Source organism: Camellia sinensis, chromosome 5 (genome assembly GCF_055761805.1).
Source record: "Camellia sinensis isolate YWXY chromosome 5, ASM5576180v1, whole genome shotgun sequence".
Taxonomy (NCBI): Eukaryota; Viridiplantae; Streptophyta; class Magnoliopsida; order Ericales; family Theaceae; genus Camellia; species Camellia sinensis.
The window spans coordinates 105630116-105655367 of NC_138965.1; the positions used below are offsets into that span (position 1 = coordinate 105630116).

The following is a 25252-nucleotide window of genomic DNA, read 5'->3' on the forward strand; positions in this document are numbered from 1 at the left end:
ACCGGTTGTTTAGCTCGTGCACGCCGTTTATTATCCGGTAAGTGTTGGTGGACACTTGGGTGGGTGCTAGCCCGGTTCGGCGCAAGAACTCGGTTATCAGTGGATTGAGTGGAAAACGAAGGCCCCCTTCGACGATGGACAGCACGGTGAAGGGGCATTCCTCTCTACCCCAAGGTGTGGTCTCCTCTTCTGCGAGCTCCAGGTGGACATCGGCCGGGACGCCGTACTCCTCCCTGAACGTAGCTAGCGCGGCCGGAGTATCCACTAGGAAGCGGAATTTCCCCATTTCTGGCCGGCTTGGTATAGCCCGGTTGAGGGGTTTGGCACTGTGGTAATTGGTTGCTGCTCGGTCCTGAGAGCCTCAGGAATGACAGTGGTCCCCTTGGACTCTGCAGGAAAAGGATGGCAAGTGTAAGTGTGAGCGTGGTCGCGTAAAAGGAGCTGGACTTTAGCTCGGTCATTTAGAGTGCCAAACCACCTCGATTGTCTATTCTAATTAAGGAGCCCGGTCGCCCAAGCAGACCAGATGTGAGCCCGGTTGAGCGACCAAGTCCTTTTATGATCTCGGTTTTTGCTGGGGTTGAGACAAACTTGTTATTTGCTCGGTTTGATTGGTTTTTCAGATCAAAAGAAGACTAGGAGCCCGGTTCGCCCCAGTTCTTCAATGTTCTTCAGGAAGACGAAGAACACCAAGAACAGTGGGAGGTTTGGGACGATTTCTATGGCCTATGCCCTAGGAGCTACGTATTTGCGCCCTAATGTGTGTAATATGAATGAAAATAGCAACAAAATAGAGGTAGAAGGACTCACCAGTGAAGGGCAGGGTCGAGTCCCTCGAACACGAAGAATGCAGACGAATCCAAGGCAAGGATGCTAGAGCTCTGGAGTTGTGAGATGGAATAGCAGTAGGAGGAGATGAACTTTGGAGGTCCTGTATGTATAGACCAGCGAGAGGCCGCCCAAATTCAAATTCTGGCAAAAACGGCGGGTTGGCTTCTCGATGACCAATGGGAGCCCGCCACGTGTCCCCATTTATGGCAACGTCAAGACTGAAGCGACGGGTTGAAGAGTCGAAGAGCCAACCGAGCTAATTTCGAAGAAAAGGATGTCAGCCGAGGAGTATAACCGGGCAAGTTTGCAGACACTTATGTTAACTAGCCCGGTCGAGGTTTGGCATCTTGAAGACCGGAGAAATGCTACCTCGGTCGAAGTGAGTAATCCCAGTCACGCTTTCGCGGACGGAATTAAGGGGCAATTGAGAGGGTGATTTGTGACCTGGAGTTGGGCCGAGGCAACGGCCGAACAGGTTGAGAGCCCAACGGTGCATGGGGCCGAGATGATCGACTATCCGCCCAGAGATGGGCTGCCAGAACTTGGGCCAAGTGTGAGCCGCCCCGGACCGAAAAGAAGCTCGGCAAGGTAGTGCTCGGTTGGACCGAGCTGCCTGATCAGGGGAAGGCTGAAGCGAGACAAGCTGAGTGACCGGCGCCCGGAAAGGCATGGTCAACCGAGGAGACCGTTTGATCGGCAGGAAGGCCGACCAAAGGAGGTGCCCGGGCTAGGCTCTGCCGAGATGCCGCCTAGCCCGGTCCTCCTTGTGTTTATCCAGTGAGGTGCTTGGGTATGAAGCATAGCATGGCCGTGGTAGAGCAGCTCGGCTGCCGAGCTCCAACTGTGAAGTCAGGCAGTTGAGATTAGGTGATGTTCAGCAAGGTTTATGCTGACAGATGGGATAGCGGAGCCACGTGTAAGGAGACGACTGGGAGTAGATACGGGGCACAGAGGGTTTATAAGCAGGTCTGCGCCCCCCATACGCGACGAATGAACACTTTGTAAGGATTTTCTTACACTAAAACACCTCACTCTCTCTCTCTCTCTCTCTCTCTATATCCTAAGGTGTGTGCTAACTTGATCGTCGGAGGGTTTTTTCGGCCACACACCGCCGGGTAGCTCACCATTCTTTGCGCGCAGGTGATCGGACATAAACGGAGCTTGGAAGAAAGGAGTACGGGCTTGCCGGAATATTAGCTCCCCGTACAATTGCTTACGTATACAAGCAGATTATTGATTTGGGCATGGAGTCTTGGACACAAACAGGGAGTATACAAGTTGTATTAATTCATTGATAGAAATATCCGCACATTATTGGTGACCATGTAGAGTTCATTATCTAAATTCTTGAATATTGAACTTATTTGATTGTTTATGCAATTTGAAAAATGGTTTTGTGATTTTCCGGTTGTTATTTGTAAAGGATTCAAATGGATGACTCAATGAAGTATTTCCAAGAAAGTTTAGTTGGGATTGAAATTGAAACTGAAAACCTTCTACTGGCTAGACACCAGGTTATCAAAGCCCTAAATTTAGAACATATTCAAATTTTTTTTTAGACCCAACACTAAGCTTTAGCGACTGTAAATACAGTTAGTTGAAAATTATAAAGTGAGGAATGGTAATAGGGAACAGGCAGGGACGGATTCAGGATTATCACTATGGAAGTGTGAAAGTATGTTTGGGGTGCAAACCTTTATAATTTTAAATTATTTTGAACTTTCTAATATAATATATGATATTTTTGGGATTGAAATTGTAGCTGAAAACCTTTTACTGGCCAGACACCAGGTTATCAAAGCCCTAAATTTAGAACATATTCAAATTTTTTTTAGACCCAACACTAAGCTTTAGAGACTGTAAATGCAGTTAGTTGAAAATGATAGAGTCAGGAACGAGAACATGGAAGGGATGGATCCAGGATTATCACTATGGGAGTGCGAAAGTATGTTTGGGATACAAACCCTTATATGTTTGGAGGTGCAAACCTTTATAATTTTAAATTATTTTAAACTTTCTAGTATAATATATGATATTTTTAAAATATTTGGGGGTGCAGTCGCCCCTACCTACACCCCCTAGATCTATCCTTGGGAATAGTGAAGCATTGACAGCTTTGAGGAAGAGGGCTCGAACAACGAAAACGACCAACCCTTTGCCTTTTGAGTTGTTAATGAAGGAGATTGAGAGGTCCACATTGAGGTATTTGGTGAAATAAGTGTCAATAATACTTCGTAGCTCAAAAAAGTTGGCCCGAAAGTGGCTCGAATACCCAAAACAATGTCGTTTTGGGTATTCTTTTTCTTCTTTTGAATACAGATAGAGGGAAGAGAAGAGGCGAGAGAGAGAGAGAGAGAGAGAAGGGAGAAGGGAAGAGGAAGAGGAAGAGAGAAGAGGCGAGAGAGAAGAAGGAGAAAAGATGAAGATGGTGCTGATGGCGGAGGAGGAAGAGAAGGAAGATCGACAGGGTAGAGGCCTCCATCTTCATTGATTTGTTCATTTCTTGATTTATTTGTTTTGGTTTGTGACTGTTTGTCCCCCCTCACCTCTTCCCTTCTTCTTCCTCCTCCTCCTCCATATCCCTTTCTCTGCACTCAAATCCCTTCACTGTAGCTTTGTTTTCTAATCTATATTCAAACTTACGGTTCAACTTCCAAAGCTCCTTTTTTTAAATTTGTTTTGCCCCAACTTCTTAAAATAAACAAAATCCAAAAACAATTTTTAAAAATCTTGCTTTCATTTTTTATAATTTTCTTGTTTTCTCTTGCTTCTATTTCAAATTCTACAATTTTTTTTTACAATATATATATATATTTTTTGGTGTGGTGATTGTTGGTTGTTGATGATGATGATGTGTGTTGTTGTTGATGATGATCTCTAGTGGATCTGGATCTGAAAATGAAGGAAAAAGAAAAGAAAAAAAAAATGTTGATGAAGATGTTGTTGTTGTTGATGATGATGATGTGTTGATGAAGCTGTTGATTGATGATGATGATGTGTTGATGAAGATGTTGTTGATGATGATGCCCAGCTCCCTCTTCTCTCTTTCTTGTCTTTTCTTCTTCATCTTCTTCTTCATCTTCAGAAAATCGAGAAAGAAAGAAAGAAAGAAAAAATAATAATAATAATTCAAAACGACGTTGTTTTGGACTCGGACCATTCAAGCCTTATTATTTTCAAGCTACCAATTGGAACTGAATAAGTGTTTGCAGTGGCGGAGCCACAGCTAGACCAGGGGGGTCACGTGTCCTCCCTGGATTTTGGAATAATTTTTATTTTGTGTGTGTGTGTGTGTGTGTAAATATAAAGAAAATATTTTAAACAAAAAAATTTATAAAATATTATTTAGAGTGAAAAATCAATGACATTTTTAAAATTATGAGAATAATAATAGTTGTTTTTTTTATTGAAAATAAAGATATTACGATAAGTCATATTATTATCTATGAAAATTTCAATACAATCGTGATATCTATCATTATTGACATACAATTATAATTAATCTCAATAAAAATTTGGAATTTATTGAATTGTTAGGTACATTTGACATGTGGGGTTTATCCTCTATGCGTTTCTTTACTATTGGTTGGTGATATTATATGTCAATGATGACGTGATATTACTATTATATTGAATTTTTATTGAAATATTGTATAAAAAATTATTTTATCATTATATAATTTATTTTAAACTTATATCCATGACTTTTTTTATTTTATTTTATATATTGTCCATGATATACTAATTACAAATAATATATATATATATATCTTTCTTGAAGCCAATCGTAAAAATTTATATGAAATTTTTTGTAAAAATTTTCAATGTTATAATTAATAAGTGCTACATCTGATTTAATTTCTTGACTCCGCCACTAAGTGTTTGCAACTCGTGGCAACCATGACTCAATGGAGGGAACATGGATGATGTTTTCTGTAAGTGACGTCTTTGCTAGGATTCCATTTCATGCAGCTCATGCCATTCTGGAGAAAGATTTTATTTTGGAGCCTTTTCTCTTAAAAACAGTGTAACTTACTTTTATCAATAGAAATGCAAAGGACTTGTTTATCTACCCATCAGAAGTTGTATATAAATGCTAAATTGAAAGTTTGAAGAGAAGTTTTAGAATTAATAGGGTTTACGATTGGTCGGATTAAAACTTAGAGTAATTCTAGTACAACTAGAATTGGAGGTTGAGACTTACCAAAAAGTGAATCATTTCGGTACCTGCCTTGATAATACATGGTCAACAAGAGATTGATAACCATGTTATCCATAGAAGTTAAGCAGGGTAAATTTAAGCGTAGGTGTGCTTCCATTGTATTGTGTGATGGACATACTTCTATGAGAATGAATGGAAAATTTATGCGATGGCTATAAAGACTATTTTATGGGACAAATGCTAGGCAATTTAAAGACTACGTGTTAATAACATAAGTGCTGTAGAAATGTAGATAGAGTGGATGAATGGTCAAACGAAAGAAAAAATATTGAAATAAAATGGATTTGCGAGACTATAAACAACATTTATCAGACATAAAGACTGATTAAGATGGATTGATTACGTGCCAAACAGACTAATATTTGCATGAGTATGGAAGAATGACATTGTCCGCATTGAGGGTAATTTAGAGGTAGTGACCTACATTAACGTGGGTTAAGATAATTAGGAAAAACATTTTGTTGCATGTGGTTCTATTGAACTTATAGCCTTGACAAAATGGAATGAAAAACTAGAATTTTATTGAGTTGAATTGATACTGAAGAAAGCATTTTATGAAAGAGAGCAACTGCTTGGAAGAAGGTGCCAAAAATTGCTGTGGAGTGTCCTAACATTACTAATTGAAATCCAGCTTCTTTCAATTTCAATCTAGGACAAAGCTGTGAACTTCAACACGATAACATCTGAACCTTCTTTTTCTCCCAGCATTTGATTTATAACTGAAAGCAACATTTCATGTTATTCCAAACATTATATGTATACATTTCGTTAACAAAGCTTTTGCCTAGCTGTGAATGTACAGATGACTCATCGAACTATCTCAATTAGAATTTGATTTCTTAAGGATTCATTGGAGTTTCGAATTGTGGTGTATATCTCATGTTGTTGCATTTTGACAAGTGCATTTGCATCTAGTTGACTTTTAGGGTCAAACTTTGTGGTGACTGGGAAATCTTAGGTAACCAATGAGTCCTTTAGTTTTTTAAAGGAATTATTAATTGCTGTATTTTTTGTCATATTAAAACTCTCTTTAAAATTCCTATGTCTCTCAAATTATGTGTTTTTATTTACAAGATCATTAGATATTGAAAATATTTTATAATTTCTTTAAGGTATTATTTGTATCTGTACTTCTACCTTTTTTTTGCATCCTTTCATATCCTTTATTTTCTACTGTTTTTTTCCTCCTATAACCATAATTGAAAAGGCCAGTCCAGTCCACAGTTCTTCACCAGCACAGATGGGGCAACAACATACACTAGCTGGACAAACGACACACCCGTCACAAGCCCAACCAAGTTTTGATATACCAAATTGAAAAGCACAATCCATATTTCTCCTTAAAACTCAAGTATTAAGAAGACGGAAACTAGAGCCTTATAACCAGTACAGATAGGGCAACTCCAAGCGATGTGAGACACATTCCAACAACCATTGAAAATTTGAGTAGAAAAAGGAAACTGCATGGTAAATGGTGTTGCATATGCAAGCACTGAGGAGAATGTGATGTGAGCCATCTTTTTATCCACTGTGTGGTAGTGTGCGAGTTTCAATCCTTGATTAATTTCATGTTTGGAGTGGACTGGACGTTTCCTATGGTGGTGGGGGAAGCTTTTTATTCTTGGAGAGGTGCTCATGTGGGGGAGAAGGGCCTGGTATTTGGCCCCTTTGGCGATTATGTGGATAATTTGGGAAAAACAAAATAAAAGTAGTTTTGATGGAATAAAAGAACCAATTTTGAGGTTAAAGAGTAAATTTTTTTTTTTGGTCTGTTTTGTATAGTCAGTTTTCAGGGAAGGTTGATCCATCCTTGGACCAATTTTTAGATTTTGCAGTGACCTTCGAATATGTTATTGGTGTATTACTACTGTCTTCTACTTACTTTTGTAAATGGGTTGCTCCTCCTTGGTGTTTTTTTTCAGTATAATTCTTTTACTTATCAAAAAATGGGGCCTCCTCGCGTCACTCCAGGCTAAACTAAAGTGTTGACATCCTAACTACTTGGTATGATAGTATTATGACCCAAGTACATGGTATGATCTCCATTTAAATTCAAACAAATTGAGGACAAGCAGAAAATAATGTGTACAAGTTTTGTCACAATTTATAGCTTTTCTTTTATCATATTATTATGAAGGTAAATGTAGTCAATTGCAATTTTAGGAAGATGCAAAAGTGAAAGCCTAGAAGGCCTGGGTAATGAGAATTAAGAGAAAAAAAAAAAGAAAAAAGAAAAAGAAAATAAAGCCCAATGTCAGAAGAACTTCAACAAATTTTCCTAGAATTCCCTTGTAAATTCATGCTAAGTGGGAAGTACTTTGTTTGCTTCAACATGTGCTTGGTGGGATTTAAGCCACACCCAGTAATCAGTTGAATGCCCCTTGTCTGATGGTGATATCTTTTATTAACTAATTTAGGGAAAAGAGGAAGAGGAGAAAGAGGAAGTGGGGAAGTGTTAGAAGAAAGGAAGAACATCTTTCATCTTTTCAGTGGTCACCATTGTGATAATGGCAAAGGTCTAGAATGTGAAGAAGTTATTTCAACATTTAAACTATGGTCCCTGTAGAAGTCTAGATTACATAAAGCGATGGAGAAGATATGGGAAGCTAGAGAACAATACAAAGTTGACTACACACTACAAGAATTAACACTTTTGGCAACAAAAAAATTGGTCGCTAAAAGTCTATTTTTAGTCGGCAAAAGTTATCCGCGACTAATTTTTTTGGTCGCTACTTTGGTCGCCAATTGAGGGTCGGCAAAAGTAATTCACGACCAAAATTGTGGTTGGTCGGCAAAAGTTGGGTTTTGCCGACTAAATTTTTGGTCGCTAAATATTTAATTACCGCGACTAATTTATTTTGTCGCCAAAACACTTTGGTCGCGAAAAGTGATATTTTCCCAACCAAATTTCGAAGTCGCCAATTGTCACATTTCGCGACCAAAAATTTTGGTCGCCAATTATTACATTTCGCGACCAAATTTTTTGGTCGCCAATTATCACATTTCGCGACCAAAAAAATTGGTCGCCATTTGTGTCTTTTTGCGACCAAAACTTTTGGTTGGCAAAAGTGAGATTCCACGACCAAGAGCTGTTTTGGTCGGCAATACATGTATTTTTTGCGACCAAAACTCTTGGTCGGCAATTGTCATTTTTTGCGAAAAAAAATTATTTTGGATGTCGCAACTAATAAATTAGTCACCAAAGCAGGAAAACAATACACCTGTAATTCCTAATAATTCATTCAATCCATAATAAACCTATAATTTTAAAGCATCATTCAAATTAACTGAATCATTAACATTCGACACAATACATAAGGGCCCCACCTTGAGCCCTTAGTTTACTAGTGAAAATTTAAAGGATTTGTTTCAAACATTTCTCATCTATAAACAACTTCAGGATATCTTTTGAACAGTTTGTCATATGGAAGCCTGAAGTCCATCCGGGCTTATAGCAGTTCCATTTGGGGTATCATCAGCACAGAGCTGCGAAGAGACATCATCTATGGCAGAGTTTAGCTGCGCGATCTTCTCAGTCAGGATTTTGCGTGTTCTCTGTTCTCATCAAATCATATAAAGTGGATGAGAGTTCATATTGTCAACATGAATCAATGACAAGATCCCTAGTAAAAATTAAAAAATACACCAAATCTTTTGGCAGTTGCAGTTGCCAAAATGCAAGAGAAAGATCTCACCTCCAAGGCTTTCTCTTCATCATATATGAATTTTGGTAGCTTTCTCATCAAATCTTTCCTGTCTGCTCCTGCCAGTGCCTTGCTGATCTGTAAGGCAAATGAACCTCACAGCAACTATGTTATCCAATCAAATTTGAAGTACCGCATATCAAACAATCCAGAGATTTGACCAAATAAATCCAATTCTAATGGATAGACAACAGTTCAGGAATGCACACATACCTGGGGTGCATATATACAACCTAGTGCTCCAACAACAATTCCACCCAAGACAAAGCCACCAACAAAGATACTTGCACTACTTGGTCTTCCACCATCCACACTGCACATGCACACAAAGTGAAAAATTGTCATAGAAAAAATAAAGTTCAATCTAACAAGAAGTGACAACAAAATGCTCAAGAACTAAAACAGGATTCTTTGAAAATCATCATAGATGTAAAAGTTTAGAAACTATTTTTTGTAGTCAGCATCAGCAAGGTCATGCTTAATCTGAAATGGTAAGCAAGCATCAAGGGGACCAGAACCATGCCACAATAACTAAAAGGCAACAATTCATGCATGTATGCATTTGCATGTCCGTATGCATGAGAGAGAGAGAGGCAACTTGCATCAAATAACTACAGGGGGAAAAAAATTAAATTATACATTTTTATATGATGTTCATATATATTTAGTTGAGATTCTGAGACCAACTTGACATTAATGTAATTTGCCACTAATCCAAAGTATTTCCTTACCGTTCTCTTCCCTTCTTTCCGTAGTTATGTCGTGTACTATATGCATATTCTTTATCAAATCTCTCTGTTCTTTTTGGTATGTCCTGGAACACAAGTGGTAGTTTAGTTACCTCCATTCTTGCAAAACTTGCCTCTGTGATTATCTGATGTTTGTAACTTGGTTACTCTATGTTGAAGATTAGATCATGAACTTGTAATGCATTCCCACTTTAATTCTCATTCAAACCAATTTCTATTTTGTTTTGTTGTAGTCCCTCAAGCATCAGACAGAAATTCATAATTGTAGTGTGTATTGATTTGTTTTTTCACCTTTCATAGAATTTCATTGCTTATGTTTCTGTTCAATCATAACTTGCTTTCTATGCAAATTTTGTCTTAGACTATGTGACGGAGATGGCTCAACTGTTTGGCCAATTTATCTTTTTCCTAAGATCCATCAAGAAAACATAATGGTAACAAATTCTTATTGCTGAATGTCTTAATTTTCAAAATTATAGTCAAATAATATCTCATTCTAATTAATTTTTCAAAAACATAAGCCAAGTAAGATTTCATTTTGATATTTAATCTGGAAAAAATTTGGGCCTATATGTAATATTAGATGGCTGTTGTTAACTGACAACTAGTATTCGTTTTTTTCTTTCTGAAAGTGCATAATTTCAATAGGTCCAATGTTTGAATTTGCAAAACATGGGCATCCAGAATCTGGTGCATAATTTAATGTTTTAACAGTATATACAATGAAATTCTATGAAAGGTGAAAAAACAAATCAAAACATGGGCATCATAAAAATTAAATTATACATCAAATAACTAGGAAGTGCAAGTATATAGTTATACATTTTTATTTTCTTCATTCAAGTTCACATGTTTACTTACCACAAGAAATTAAATTAATATTATTCACATTCTTGCTACAAGCAACTATTTTCAGTGAAAACGCATCAAATCGATCCCCAAACAGATAACTGCAACATTTAGAGAAATTATAGTGTAATTATATATGAATCTTTTACTTACATCCCATGCATGCTGGATGTAAAATCTGAACTGTTAGTTGAAGGAACGTTTCCTTGAAGCTTATTCCTATCCAGCCGAAGTTCCTCAAGGTATTTAAAATTGCCAAGTTCAGAAGGCAGCTTTCCAGTCAACCCATTGGATTGAAGGTTCCTGAAACAAGAAAAGCAAAATCTCAAACTAGAAGCAAACACATAAACTCAATTGAAGAAACAAAATGTCAAACACCATTTACATTTTCACAAGGCTGGTCAAGCTCCCAAGCTCGGAAGGAATTGGACCTGATAGTTGATTATTTCCCAAATCCAAGACCTTTAGGTACTTTAACATGCCACTTAGCCAATCCAAATATAAGGAGGATAATCATTTTTGTATTGTTAATAGGCAATGAAAAGCCCAAAAGCCAAAATGATGATTATGACACTAGTGCTAAGGAACTCATTTCTTGATAAATGATAACCCAATAGGCCTACCAAGACGCACACTAAATTCAAATCAATTCCCACTTCCAATATGTTTGTTTGAATTTAAAACAAATTTAAGAGTATGTTCAGAAGTACTATAAGAAAGAAACATTTGACTTTGATGCTAGGTATTAGACCAAAAAAGTGTCCTCCAATTTCATAGTATAAATCGCAGAATCACTCTAGTCATAAAAGCAGCAGTCCTAGTGTAACAGTATCGAGAAGCAGTCAATGAGAAACGAAAATTTGTTAAAACATCCAATTCCTGACAAATTCGGCCATGTCCTCTTCATCACGCTGCAAGCAGAAAGTAATTCTTCTAAACCAAATTTTAAACTTAATCTAGCTTTATCAATAGGGGCAACTGCAATAAAATGATATAAACTCAAAATAATAGCAAAGAGGTGGAAACACAAGATTTAGTTGCACAATCTAATGCATGAATTGTTTGTACTTCTGTGACATTGTAATTATTTTGAGTTGATACCATTTTCTTGCAATTCCCCCTCATCAATAAGCATCCAATGTGTCAATTACAAGAGGATAAAATCATCCAATGAATATCATAGAAGAGATGCAATACAGGAGCTCTGAGTAAGCTCAAAGAGACAAGTTTCTTTAAAGTCAATAACTAATCTTCCTCTCACTTGATAAATTAGAAGAAAAAGAATGAAGAAGAGTCTGGGTATAAAAAATCAACGTCTTATATGGATTTTGATATGCTCACCAAAAAGCTGTAAGTCGTACCTAAATATACCTGGATGTAAAGCTTTTTCTAAGCACATTCCCGTAATTTTTTTGGAGGGGGTAGCAGACCCCAACGCATATAGTACCTACAAAAAATTTACGAATGCATTATAGATATTCATGCAAGTCTCTGTTTTAATACACCCATACCAACAAAGTTACATGTGCACAAACCAACTAAAAAATGAACTACTATTTGGCAGCCATGATAAAAAAATCCTAAATTAATTAGCAACAATAGCTCTATCACCAATTTCAACATTGTTTAATACCCTCAAATGTGGAAATTTACTAAAGGCAACATTTTCTCCTCCAACCTCAAAAAAGGATGGTACTAAGCATTGACAATAGCACAGCTAAGTTAATATGAAAGAATAGATCACCTACTGCAATATGAAAAAATATTTACTTTACAAACTAGGTGGTCCAAACTAGATAACCATGTAAAAAACACATGCAACTTCTTTTCACGGCAAGTCAAATACAAATGCAACTCCACTAGGAACAAAACTAACATTAAGATTCCAATCGGTTCAACTAAGTCATTCAAGATGACCCCGCAGGAAGTTTCCCCAAAGAAATTAATAAAAAGCTAGAACTTTCCCTCCTGACAACACATACAAAAACACTGGCATTGCCTAGATTTATCCCTCCTGAGACTTGAACATACAAAAACACATGCAAAAACACCGAGTACCCTAGATTTATCCCTCCTGTGATCTTGAACATACAAACCTTATAGTACTTAATGGACCAACCGCTGGCATTGCCTCCCAAACTCTCCTTCCAAGATTCATACTCCGGCATGGAATAAAACGCTAGAACTTTCCCATTTCTGTGAGTAGCCTGTGCAACAATAAATACCAGTTATTATAAACTGCATTTTCAGTTCCATTAGACAGTAATGGAAGTAAGATTGGATATGGAGTACATACCTTCGCAATAGGTGTAATGAACTCAACTAAGAAAGAAGGAATTTTTAGCAACGATGGCCAAAATGAATGAATAAAATTAATCAACAACCCTTTAATATGTGATCCATCATGGTCCTGTGAATGCATAAAAATTGAAACTTTTAACCAAGTCATCAGCAAACAAACTAAAATGCATCCACACTCAGTAATGAATCAACATATAGATAAAACCAAAAGAAAAAACAAAACAAGAAGTTAAATGTTTTAAACCTGATCAGTCATGGATCATCAAATGGCCATATCTCAAAGTCTTCACACTGTCATACTATTTTCCATGCTGAAGTTCAAGAATCTGCTTGATGCTCTGAATTTCAGCGTTCTCCATTATCTATTTATGGCTTGCTTCCCTCACATTAAGTAATTTACCTCTCAACGGGAACACACCATAATAATTAAAATTACTTGAACCTGTAGTACTTATAAGACCACATTTGTGAATTTGAGATTGTTAACATGACATCTGACAGGCATACTGTCAATGAGGAGAGTCCATTGACCCAAGCTCCAAAGCACATGGTCTGTGATGGTGTTTGCAATGAGGAAGCCAATATCCCAAGTTACAGGCCTGAATTTGCAGAACCATCCTCTATTTCCTGTCATGCTGTTTCAACTCCTATGCTTGTACCTGTAGATCCAGTAAAAAGTTTGATGGAATGTTCATCAGTGGAACCGGAATTGGATGAAATATCTTCCAATAATGAACTTAATACAAAATGTAGTAATCTGGAAGAGAATACAGCATATCTGGGAGAAAATTTACCTTGCACATCTAATCTCTCTGATAGTCCTTCCCAAATGCGAGATGATTTCCCCCCTGAGTTGTCTTCTGAAAACCATCATGTGGATGATTCACTTAGAGCCTGCTGCTCATGGAAATAATAGTAATGAAAGTTTTTTAGATGATTCACTTCAAGCAGAATACGCAGAAGATGAATGTCCCGAAATTTCGGTTGACATTCAGATTGTCTCACCACATTCAGTTGCTTCACATGCAGAAGAGCAGCATCTTGATTCAGCCTTCCCAGAACTGGAAACTTGTCATCCTGATATGAAGCCTGATGGCATAGTTTCTAAAGTAGATGATGCTCCTCCAATGCCCGAGGAGAGAGCAATTAGCTCAACTCCGACAGTGGATAATCTAGAGGCTACTAGCTTTACAAAGCATCAGTTCTCAGGAATATCAGAAAATATTTCCCCATATGAACTTGATTCAGCAGAAGTGGGTTTTTCATATTCTAGAGAGAAAAATGTTGATGTGGCTTCCAATGCAGCAGATTGTGAAGAATCAGGTGGATTCCCCACTGACATGGATATCATTGGAAAGGATCATAGCAGCGTTAAATTTTCACTTGATTTTCAAAGCTCTCCAGATCCTCCACCAGTTCCTGATGTGCATTTAGATGATGTAGTAACTGAAACTGTTCATTCGGAAGTTGTGATTGTGGCTACTGCTGTTGTTGGCTCGCATTGTGATGATAATGAAGGCGACATCAAATCTTTTTCTACCAGTCCCACAAAATTGCAAGAAGAATCTATTACTATTCTTGAGGATTTACATCAGAATGGTATGGAAATCAACGAGGCATGTTCCCCAGAGCATCTTCAAGAATCTTGCACAGAAAATGAGGTGGATCAACAGGTAGTTGCTTCATCAAATTTGGACTCTGTTTTGTGCAATACAGTTTCTTGTGATGATTCTAATTCAGAATTCCTCAATAGTGTTATTGACTCTTCTATGGTTGCAACATCCAGAAACGGTCTGCATATTGCTGATGCTACCACAGTCCCATTGTCTTCAGATCAACATGACCAAGATTCAGAGTCAAAATCTACCCAGAAGATTAATGCTATTGAGATTGCAGAAGATACTGTATCTTCACCTACCCATCATAATGCAGAGCTAAAAATGCAGATTGCTGATGCTACCACAGTCCCATTGTCTTCAGATCAACATGACCAAGATTCAGAGTCAAAATCTGCCCAGAAGATTAATGCTATTGAGATTACAGAAGACACTGCATCTTCACCTATCCATCATAATGTAGAGCTAAGAACTCCATTGGAACAAAAGGTTGAGTTACAAGATGATCAATTTGATGTGGAATCATGGGGTGAGCAAGATTCAGAATCAAAATCTGCCCTTCAGATTAATGTTATTGAGAAAGCAATCTCAAATAATTAAAAGGCTAGAGAGCGAGAAATAGAGAGAGAGACAGACAGACCGAGAGTGAGAGAGAACCTGTGAGGATGCGGCGGCGGCGGTGGTGGCGCTAGCAGTGGCGTGCGACGTTGGTCTGAGATGAGGTGAGATTGGGTGAGGATCTTCTAGAAATGAGGAGTCCATTAGACAGAGGGCGATGGCGATTTGCGGCGGTGGCGATGTGGGACGGACTTGAGCAATGGTGGTGAGGGACTTCGGTGAGCTACATAGAGTGGGCACCGATTGAGAGAGAGAACACAGAGAGAGGGAGAGGGCAGACCAACATGGACACAGAGAGAGGGCTAGAGACAGAAGAGATTAGGGCTTTTTTTTCTCTTTTTTTTTTTCTTTTTTTTTCTATTTTCCTGTACAAAACGACGTCGTTTTAAAAATGGCGACCAAATTTTTTTGTCGCAAAAAAAATTCAATTCCCGCCTCTATAAAAATCAAATTTCCCTCCCAAATTTTTGGCGACCAAAAGACTATATTAGTTGCAGAAAAGGTACCTTCGCCGACAAACTTTTTTAGTCGCCAAATCTCAATCAACGACGACTAAAATATTAGTCGCTAAAGTACAAATTTGGCGACTAATTTTTTTTTGGTTGCTGAAAATAGGTTTTTGGCGTACAAATTTTTGGTCGCCAAAAAATATGTGACATTCCGCGACCAAATTTGTAGTTGGTTGGCAAAAGCATACCACTTTCTGCGACCAACTCATTTTTTGGTCGCCAAAATATAACCTTCTGCGACCAATAATATTTGGTCGCCAAAAATAATGATCATTCGTGACTAATTAATATTTGGTCGCCAAATGTCATTTTTTTGCGACCAAAATTTATTTGGTCGGCAAAAGTGGTCGCAAAATGTGTAAATTCTTGTAGTGACATGTTATATCACCACTAGTCGCAAAAGTTTAAGGCCAAGTTTGGCATCCTCAAAAAAATTCAAAAAGTCAAAAAGTCACTATCCTATTTAAGTCACATCACCTCTCTATCACATCACTTCAAACTCAACCCACACCCAACCCATATTTCATAAAAAGTCAAAAAGTGCACTTATTTAGAACACTCCAAAGTTAAAAAATGGGTCCAACAATGTATATCAAACTCTCCAATGGTACCACTTGTCTCATAAGCACGCAATTATTTCTTTTCAAAGAATGCTACACTAATGGCTGGATCTGAGATTATTCCCATTGTAGGCAGGACAATCTGGGTTGAGCACCACGAGGAAAATCTATTTCGGCATTAGCAGCTTGCCAATGCTAATATCTTTGGGGTTCCAAACAATTTCTGAAGGCACACTAGATGCTTGAGCTAATTAATTGTATATTAAACAGTTTTGACATGTAAGAAGTTGAATCTTATGCCATTTATTTAATGTGCTTCTGCTTTTGAGTGATTATAGTTTATACATAAAGCTAAATTTTCATTATTCTTCAAATATATATTTTCTTTCTATATCCTGAATGCGGAGTATAGCGATCCCGGTTGTCCCTTTACTGTTCTGTTGTATTCCGGACTCGGTTCCGTGAAGTTGGTAATTGTATCTATCTTGTTGTCGTCCTTTAATTCCATTTGTTTGAGTTTTAGGATGTTTTGGGCGGAGTTGTTACAGGTTGGTTGGGCTTTGGTTTCAATTCTTTGTTGCCCAGTTTTTAGGAGGTCCGCTCGAGCGGATCTTCTTGTGCTCGAGCGGGGATTGCACACTCCCAGTTTTTCGTGTTCCTGCAAAACTTCTGCAGGTGTGATTTCTACGCTCGAGCGGGTTTCTTTACGCTCGAGCGGTAGTGCTCGAGCGGGTTTGTTGACGCTCGAGCGGGTAGTGCCTTTTTGGTGTAAGTTATGGGAGGGGGAAATCTACGCTCGAGCGGACTGGTTTTCGCGCTCAAGCAGATTTACTTTATTCTTGTGTCTTGGTGCTCGAGCGGGCCCTTTTGCGCTCGAGCGGACCTAGTTTTTGTTCTTGACACTCGAGCGTTGTGTTTTCCGCTCGAACGGGAATGTCGTATATTAGTTGACTGTGGGGCAGTTTTAAATCACTTTTTCTCATCCTTTCTCTCTCTTACTTTTCCGAAAAAGCCATTTGAGAGCTTCTCTCTCTAAAACCTTGCCTTCTCTCTAGATATTGATCTAGCTAGGGTGTTTTCCTCACCTTTGGTCTTTACAAAAAGGTTGTTGATCGTCGAGGGTTATCTTTTGATCCGAGGAACTCGTGGTTTGAAGCAATTTCGTTTTCACCATCTTCTTCTTTGGGTCTCATCTTTTGAAGTAGGGATTCCTACTCACAACTATGGGTTTTGACCTAGATATTTGGGTATTTTGTTAAATGGTTGATCTTGAGAAGTTAGGGTTTGAAAATGTTGAAAATGGGGTTTTGTTATTTTGATTCAAAAATACGTATTTTGGGTTTCAAAATAATGATATTGTTATTTGTTATGGATATATAGGCCATTGGGTCAATATTGGAAAATAGGGTAGAAAACCCTAATTTGTTGTATAAATTAATTGGTATGATTAATTTGAGAAAATGGTGGTTATATGGAATTGAGTTGGAAATAATGAAATTGACTCATTATATGGTTGAATAGTGGAGTTAGATTTATTAATCGCTCATTTTGAAAACATTGATATTTTATCTGTTGGAGCTTTTATTATCTGTTTAGAAATAATTGCTTGGGCTACCGGTGGAGGGTAGTTTTGATTGTTGTAGACAATGCATGATGATTAGGCAAACTAAAACTAATCAATTGGATATGTCATAGAGTATGACGGTTGACAGAATACATTAACGTTATGTATTGATTGATTGTGTATATGACCTTTGTGTATATATGCATTGTGTGTGTAGGAGGAGATAGGGGATGTACTCCACGGTTTAGGGGAAGATAGGGGATGGACCTCTAAACCGGATGTTGTTTGGGAGGAGATAGGGGATGGACTCCACTAATACAGCTCGTATGCTTGTCAGATAATGTGTTGATACAGCTCATATGCTTATCTCTGGAAGTGTTGATACAGCTCATATGCTTGTCATTGGAAGTGTTGATATAGCTAATATGCATATCCATTGAATGTGGATACAGCTTGTATGCTTATCTGTTGAGATGTTGATATAACTAATATGTTTATCTATTGAAAAATGGGAAACGTCTAATATGAGCCACTGTCTCATATAAGAGGCTGGCCAGGTTCTGAGCCGTTGATGTAAATTGTGAAACTGATAAGAAATGGAAACGGGTTATGAATTGGTTTATGGAAATTGAATATTTATCAATTGCTAATATCTTAGTTATTGTTGATACTGTGTTTAGCATATCTCTACTGGGCGTTGGCTCACCCTTTATGGGACATTATTTTCAGGTACAGGTAGTATGCCACCCCCAAGGACATAGCTTGGATGATGATGAGAGTTGAAGACTCTTTCTTTTGTTTATTTTGATGTATTACATGTAAATTTAAGCCAAGGGCGTAATATGTATAGAGTTAGTACTCTTCTTTTGTGTAACCAAGTGTTAACTTGGAAAGCTGTAAGCCCATAGGGCATTTACTTTTGTTGTTAACATGTAATACAGTTGTAAGAATTACTCTGATGAATAGAAATTGATGATTTCTTTTGTATCAATGCATGTCTAAAATGTTGGGTATTATGTATTTTTTTGAGGGCGTTACAACTTGGTATCAGAGCGTACCGGGTTCGAATACTTTGGGTACGTGGGAAGTGATTAGGATCACAATGGGTTTGTCTCGCTTGATAGAGACTTAGATGTAGTGTCATATGCTATGTGCTTAATTAATAACATGCTTATGTGACTATGTGGGTATGGGATTTAGTTTCTAGGATGTTGATTGGATCCTTGGGTTTTTGGGAGTCTTGTTGGAAAAGCACTTGATCAATGCTGTTTCTAACCGGAACTCTAGTAATGCCTCGAGACTATCATTATCCGGAAATGAAATTCGTAATTGCTTACGTGATTATGTGCTTACGTGGAGTGAATTACAGTTGTCCATGCATTAGGACGCGAGTGTTATAGTTTCGGCACATTTGTGAATGTGCTAATAGTCTTGGTTACCTTTATTAGGATGTCAGGACGAAGGCGTGGTAGGCGTGGTAGGCATGGTAGGCAGGAGGTACCTTTACCGGATGACGTTCTGGCAATGCAGGAGGGAGTTGGTCAGGCCAATGTGGCCGAGCCAACGGGTCAGCAGGCTATAGGCGCCTTGGCTCGAGAGATAGCGGGGGCCTTGGGTATTCTCAGAGCTGAGAACCAGGTTATTGAGGCAGGGCCTTCTTTCTTGAAGAGGAAATTCTTCCGGTCCAATCCGGACGAGTTTGTTGGGGATCCGAAAGAGCCACTTAAGGCTGACGAGTGGTTGGAACAAATGGAGAAGACGTTCGAGATGCATGGCATCGAGGACGGGGCTTTAAAGGTGACCTTGGTATCCTTCCAACTGAAGGGAGATGCGGGTCAATGGTGGAAGTACGAGAAGGGCAGTGTTGGTGGTGCATGGGAGGCGTTTGTGAATGCTTTCCGGGAGAAGTTTTTATCTTCAGCTGCTAGGGAGAAGCTGAGGGAACAGTTTTGCCAGCTTAAACAGCATGGCTTGTCAGTGGCCGAGTTTGAGGCTACTTTTACTAGTCTGTCCAGGTTTGCACCTGAACTAATAGCGTCTGAGGAACGCCGTTGCTTTGAGTTTGAGCAGAAGTTGAGGCGCGGACTCAAGCTGAGGGTTAGAGGGTCGTTTATCCGAGAGTACAGACGTTTGGTTGATGTTGCTGCTCATATGGAGATTATGATGCAGGAGGAGGATGAGGAGCAGAGAGGCTCCAAGAGGAGCCAAGATGGTCAGGGTGATGGCAGGAGACAGAGGGGTTCTAACCCTCAGCAGTCTCAGGGTGGTGTGGATAGATCGACCTTTCCAGTGTCGAGTATGGGCTCTGGGAGAGGTAGTCAGGGAGGCTTGACTTGTTTTGCGTGTGGCCAGCTAGGTCACAAATCTTCGGTTTGCCCGCAGAAGGGAGGGGGTCAGCGAGTTGCTTCTTCTACAGCTAGACCTCAGGGCCAGAGTCAGGGCAGGGGCCAGCCTTTGTCTTGCTATCAGTGTGGTCAGCCTGGGCACCTGATGAGGTATTGCCCACAGTTGAGTGCTACTTCAGGAGCGTCTGGTTCTAGGCAGACGCAGAGTTATCAGCCAGCTCTGTCTGTGCAGGCCTCGAGGGCCAATCCGGGAGCTTCATCATCCCAGTCAGTGCAGCAGTCTTTTGCTCCTAGAGGTGAGCAGGTAGATCAGGGGCCTACAGGGCGCGTGTATGCTGTTATCGCACAGGATCTAGTACCGGCTCCATCAGTAGTGAGAGGTACCTTTCTGTTTTGCAACTCGGTTGCTAGTGTTTTGATTGATACGGGTGCATCTCATTCTTTTGTATCTGCTGCATTTGCATCCGTTTTGGAATTGGAGTTAGCACAGTTAGCATCTCCTATATGTGTAGTATCGCCTATTGGTAGTGAGTTGATCTTGAAACAAGGTGTTAGGGGTTGTGATATAGAGGTCGCAGACCATAGGCTTCCTTTTCCGTTTGTTGTCATGCCCATGAAGGGCTTTGATGTTATTTTGGGTATGGACTGGCTATCGTCATACCGAGCTGTTATTGATTGCTACCGCCAGAGGGTCACGGTTTGTACCTTGAGCGTGGAGTGTTTCCATTTCTTGGGGGATCGAGTTGGTAGTGTGTTGCCACCGATGTATGATCCGCGAGGGCGGAGTGAGCTTAGTGGTCTACTTGCTAGCCTTTTGAGTGGTGAGTGTGATGAGACCCAGATTGTTTTGCCGAGGGTGGTTTGTGAGTATTCGGATGTTTTTCCCGAGGATCTCGTTAGTTTACCACCCCACAGAGAGATAGAGTTCTCTATCGATTTAGTGCCCGGCACAGCGCCGATTTCTATGACACCTTATCGTTTTGCCCCAGCCGAGTTGAGTGAGTTGAAGATTCAGCTCCAGGAATTGCTAGATAAGGGTTTTGTTCGCCCTAGTGTTTCGCCGTGGGGAGCACCGGCCCTCTTTGCTAAAAAGAAAGATGGTGCCTTGAGATTGTGTATAGACTACCGGAAGTTGAATTGGGTTACGGTCAAGAATAAGTACCCTATGTCCCGTATAGATGATCTGTTTGACCAGCTGAAGGGTTCCTGTTGTTTCTCTAAGATAGACTTGAGATCGGGTTACCACCAGTTGAGGGTCAGGGAGGAAGATATTTCTAAGACGGCATTCCGTACGCGGTATGGCCATTATGAGTTTCTGGTGATGCCGTTTGGGCTCACCAATGCACCGGCAGTCTTTATGGACTTGATGAACCGGATCTTCCGGGAATTCTTGGATCGATTTGTAGTCGTTTTCGTGGACGACATTCTTATCTATTCGCCTTCTGAGGAGGAGCACGAGGAACACTTGAGAGTGGTGCTCGAGTTGCTTAGAGCTCATAGGCTGTATGCCAAGTTTGGGAAGTGTGAGTTCTGGCTAGGAGAGGTCAAATTCTTAGGCCATGTGGTATCCAGGGAAGGGGTGTCTGTTGATGCATCCAAGGTTGAGGCAGTGCAAGATTGGGCACAGCCTAAGAGTGTGTTTGAGATCCGCAGTTTTCTGGGATTAGCTGGGTACTACCGTCGGTTTGTGAAAGATTTCTCCAGGCTAGCTTCGCCGTTGATTAGACTGACGCAGAAAGGGGTCAAGTTTGTATGGAGTGAGACTTGTGAAAAGTCGTTCCAAGAGTTGAAGGTTAGATTGACCACCGCTCCCGTTTTGATTATTCCGGAGAGAGGGTTGGGTTATGCGGTTTATTGTGATGCCTCGCGAGAGGGTTTGGGTTGTGTGTTGATGCAAGAGGGGAAAGTGGTAGCTTATGGCTCACGTCAGTTGAAAATACACAAGAAGAATTACCCTACACACGACCTAGAGTTAGCAGCAGTGATCTTTGCCTTGAAAATTTGGAGGCACTACCTTTATGGTGAGAGGTTCAAGGTGTTCTCAGACCACAAGAGTTTGAAGTATCTGTTTACACAGAGAGACTTGAATTTGAGGCAGAGAAGGTGGATGGAGTTCATTGAGGACTATGATTTTGAGTTGCATTATCACCCGGGAAAGGCCAATGTTGTGGCTGATGCCCTTAGTAGAAAATCCATTAGTGATGTAGCTTGTATAGCCATCCGGGAATGGGAGATGTTGGGTGCGCTTGGTGAGTTTGATTTGCTTCTGGGTGAATCTGTTGAGGCTGCGGCCTTATTTTCTGTTGTTGCACAGCCTACACTTGTGATCCGAGTGTTAGAGGCACAGAGAGGTGACATTGAGGTGGAGTCCTTCCGAGAGAAGATCTCCAGTGGGAAGGTTGAAAGGGATCTGACGGTGTATCCCGACTAGAGTGTGAGATACCGAGACCGTTTGTTTGTACCAGAGTCTTGCCGAGAGGAAGTACTCGAGAGTTTCACCATTCACGCCTTGCGGTGCATCCGGGAGGCACTAAAATGTATCGGGATTTGGGTCGCCAGTTTTGGTGGCGGGGTATGAAGAGAGATGTGGCTGTTTTCGTATCGAAGTGCCTTACTTGTCAACAAGTGAAGGCCGAGCATCAGAGGCCAGCGGGTTTGTTGCAACCCTTGCCTATTGCCAAGTGGAAGTGGGAGCATGTCATTATGGACTTCGTTGTAGGTCTTCCGAGGACTCAGTGGGGTAGTAATGCCATTTAGGTGGTTGTAGACCGGTTGACTAAGTCGGCGCACTTCATTCCTATGCGCGTGAGAGATTTGGTAGATCATCTCGCCGACTTGTATATTCGGGACATAGTGAGATTACATGGGGCCCCAGTGACGATCGTCTCAGATAGAGATCCTCGTTTTACTGCTAGGTTGTGGCAGAGTTTACAGAGTGCCTTGGGCACTAAGTTGACCTTTAGTACGGCTTATCATCCTCAGACTGACGGGCAGTCCGAGCATACTATTCAGATCCTTGAGGATATGCTTCGAGGTTGTGTCCTTGACTTTAGTGGGACGTGGGAGAGGCACTTGCCCTTGGTGGAGTTTGCCTACAACAACAGTTTTCAATCTAGCATCGGTATGGCACCGTTTGAGGCCTTGTATGGCCGACCGTGTAGGTCTCCAGTGTGTTGGGCCGAGGTGGGTGATGCACCTTTATTGGGTCCGGAGTTGGTTAGGGAGACGACGGAGAAAGTTGCGCTTATCCGTAGGAGGCTTGTTACAGCCTAGAGCCGCCAAAAGAGTTATGCTGACCGTAGGAGGAGGCCTTTGGCGTTTGAGGTAGGTGATCATGTCTTCTTGAAAATATCACCTAGGCGAGGTTTGATGAGGTTTGGGAAGAGTGGGAAGTTATCCCCTCGGTTTATTGGTCCCTTTGAGATCCTTGAGAGAATTGGGGAAGTTGCTTATCGCTTGGCTTTGCCACCGCAGTTGTCCGGGGTTCATGACGTCTTTCATGTTAGTATGCTTCGGGAATATGAGCCGGATCCGTCCCATGTGTTGGATTGGACCGACTTAGAGGTAGATGAGGATGCCTCGTATGAGGAGAGACCGGTTCGAGTCTTGGATAGGCAGGATCAAGTCTTGCGAGGCAAGACCATTCCCTTGGTGAAGGTTTTGTGGAAACATCACGGAGTGGAGGAAGCCACTTGGGAACGTGAGTTGGAAGTCCGTGAAAAGTATCCGGATATGTTTATTGATGTGTAACTTTGTAATGAAATTCTGTAATATTATTGAACTTTAAGAGCATTGTATATGTCTTAAGTTGTAAAACATTGTGAATGTTTTGGTTAATGGGAGTTTGTTTTAACATTGCGTATGTTAAGTATATTATGGAAATGCAAGCATAATATTAATGTTGCATGTGTTAAGAAATGGTGAGAAACAGGTTGAAATTGGTTGATTTCAAAAGAATGCATGTTGATAATGCAGGTTGTTATGAATAATGTGTTTTGCCTCTTGTGAAGAGATGGGATTGACCGGTAATGGGTCAGGTTGTTTAATATTATGTTGTAATATTGTTGAGAATGGAGAAAACCTGTTTTTGACAAGCTTGTGTTTAATTTCGGGGACGAAATTCTTTAAGGGGGGGAGGTTATAGCAATCCCGGTTGTCCCTTTACTGTTCTGTTGTATTCCGGACTTGGTTCCATGAAGTTGGTAGTTGTATCTATCTTGTTGTCGTCCTTTAATTTCATTTGTTTGAGTTTTAGGATGTTTTGGGCGGAGTTGTTACAGGTTGGTTGGGCTTTGGTTTCAATTCTTTGTTGCCCAGTTTTTAGGAGGTCCGCTCGAGCGGGGATTGCACACTCCCAGTTTTTTGTGTCCCTGCAAAACTTCTGCAGGTGTGATTTCTACGCTCGAGCGGGTTTCTTTACACTTGAGCGGTAGCGCTCGAGCGGGTTTGTTGACGCTCGAGCGGGTAGTGCCTTTTTGGTGTAAGTTCTGGGAGGGGGAAATCTATGCTCGAGCCGACTGGTTTTCGCGCTCGAGCAGATTTACTTTATTCTTGTGTCTTGGCGCTCGAACGGGCCCTTTTGCGCTCGAGCGGACCTAGTTTTTGTTCTTGACGCTCGAGCGTGTGTTTTCCGCTCGAGCGGGAATGTCGTATATCAGTTGGCTGTGGGGCAGTTTTAAATCACTTTTTCTCATCCTTTCTCTCTCTTACTTTTTTGAAAAAACCATTTGAGAGCTTCTCTCTCTAAAACCTTTCCTTCTCTCTAGATATTGATCTAGCTAGGGTGTTTTCCTCACCTTTGGTCTTTACAAAAAGGTTGTTGATCGTCGAGGGCTATCTTTTGATCCGAGAAACTCGTGGTTTGAAACAACTTTGTTTTCACCATCTTCTTCTTTGGGTCTCATCTTTTGAGGTAGGGATTCCTACTCACAACTATGGGTTTTGACCTAGATATTTGGGTATTTTGTTAAATGGTTGATCTTGGGAAGTTAGGGTTTGAAAATGTTGAAAAGGGGGTTTTGTTATTTTGATTCAAAAATACGTATTTTGGGTTTCAAAATAATGATATTGTTATTTGTTATGGATATATAGGCCATTGGGTCAATATTGGAAAATGGGGTAGAAAACCCTAATTTGTTGTATAAATTAATTGGTATGATTAATTTGAGAAAATGGTGGTTATATGGAATTGAGTTGGAAATAATGAAATTGACTCATTATATGGTTGAATAGTGGAGTTAGATTTATTAATTGCTCATTTTGAAAACATTGATATTTTATCTGTTGGAGCTTTTATTATCTGTTTAGAAATAATTGCTTGGGCTACCGGTGGAGGGTAGTTTTGATTGTTGTAGACAATGCATGATGATTAGGCAAACTAAAAC

At 40.1% G+C, this 25252-nt stretch overlaps 1 protein-coding gene across 2 annotated transcripts; it reads right to left on the minus strand.

Moving 5' to 3' along the window:
* Nucleotides 1-8314: 8314 nt before the first annotated feature.
* On the minus strand, nucleotides 8315-13996 carry LOC114295104 (uncharacterized). Of its 2 annotated transcripts, none has more exons than XM_082869460.1 (9): nucleotides 13451-13996; nucleotides 12901-13315; nucleotides 12652-12765; nucleotides 12452-12562; nucleotides 11717-11802; nucleotides 10509-10658; nucleotides 8971-9070; nucleotides 8749-8835; nucleotides 8315-8608 (listed from the first exon to the last, which is right to left on the minus strand). In XM_082869460.1, exons 2-9 carry the CDS (start codon nucleotides 12910-12912, stop codon nucleotides 8474-8476), a joined length of 795 nt encoding a protein of 264 aa, XP_082725586.1. In that variant the 5' UTR covers nucleotides 12913-13315; nucleotides 13451-13996; the 3' UTR covers nucleotides 8315-8473. The 2 variants fall into 2 exon arrangements, 1 of the variants encoding a protein (XP_082725586.1); XR_014329949.1 differs by having other exon boundaries at nucleotides 8548-8608; nucleotides 8749-8862.
* Nucleotides 13997-25252: the final 11256 nt, after the last annotated feature.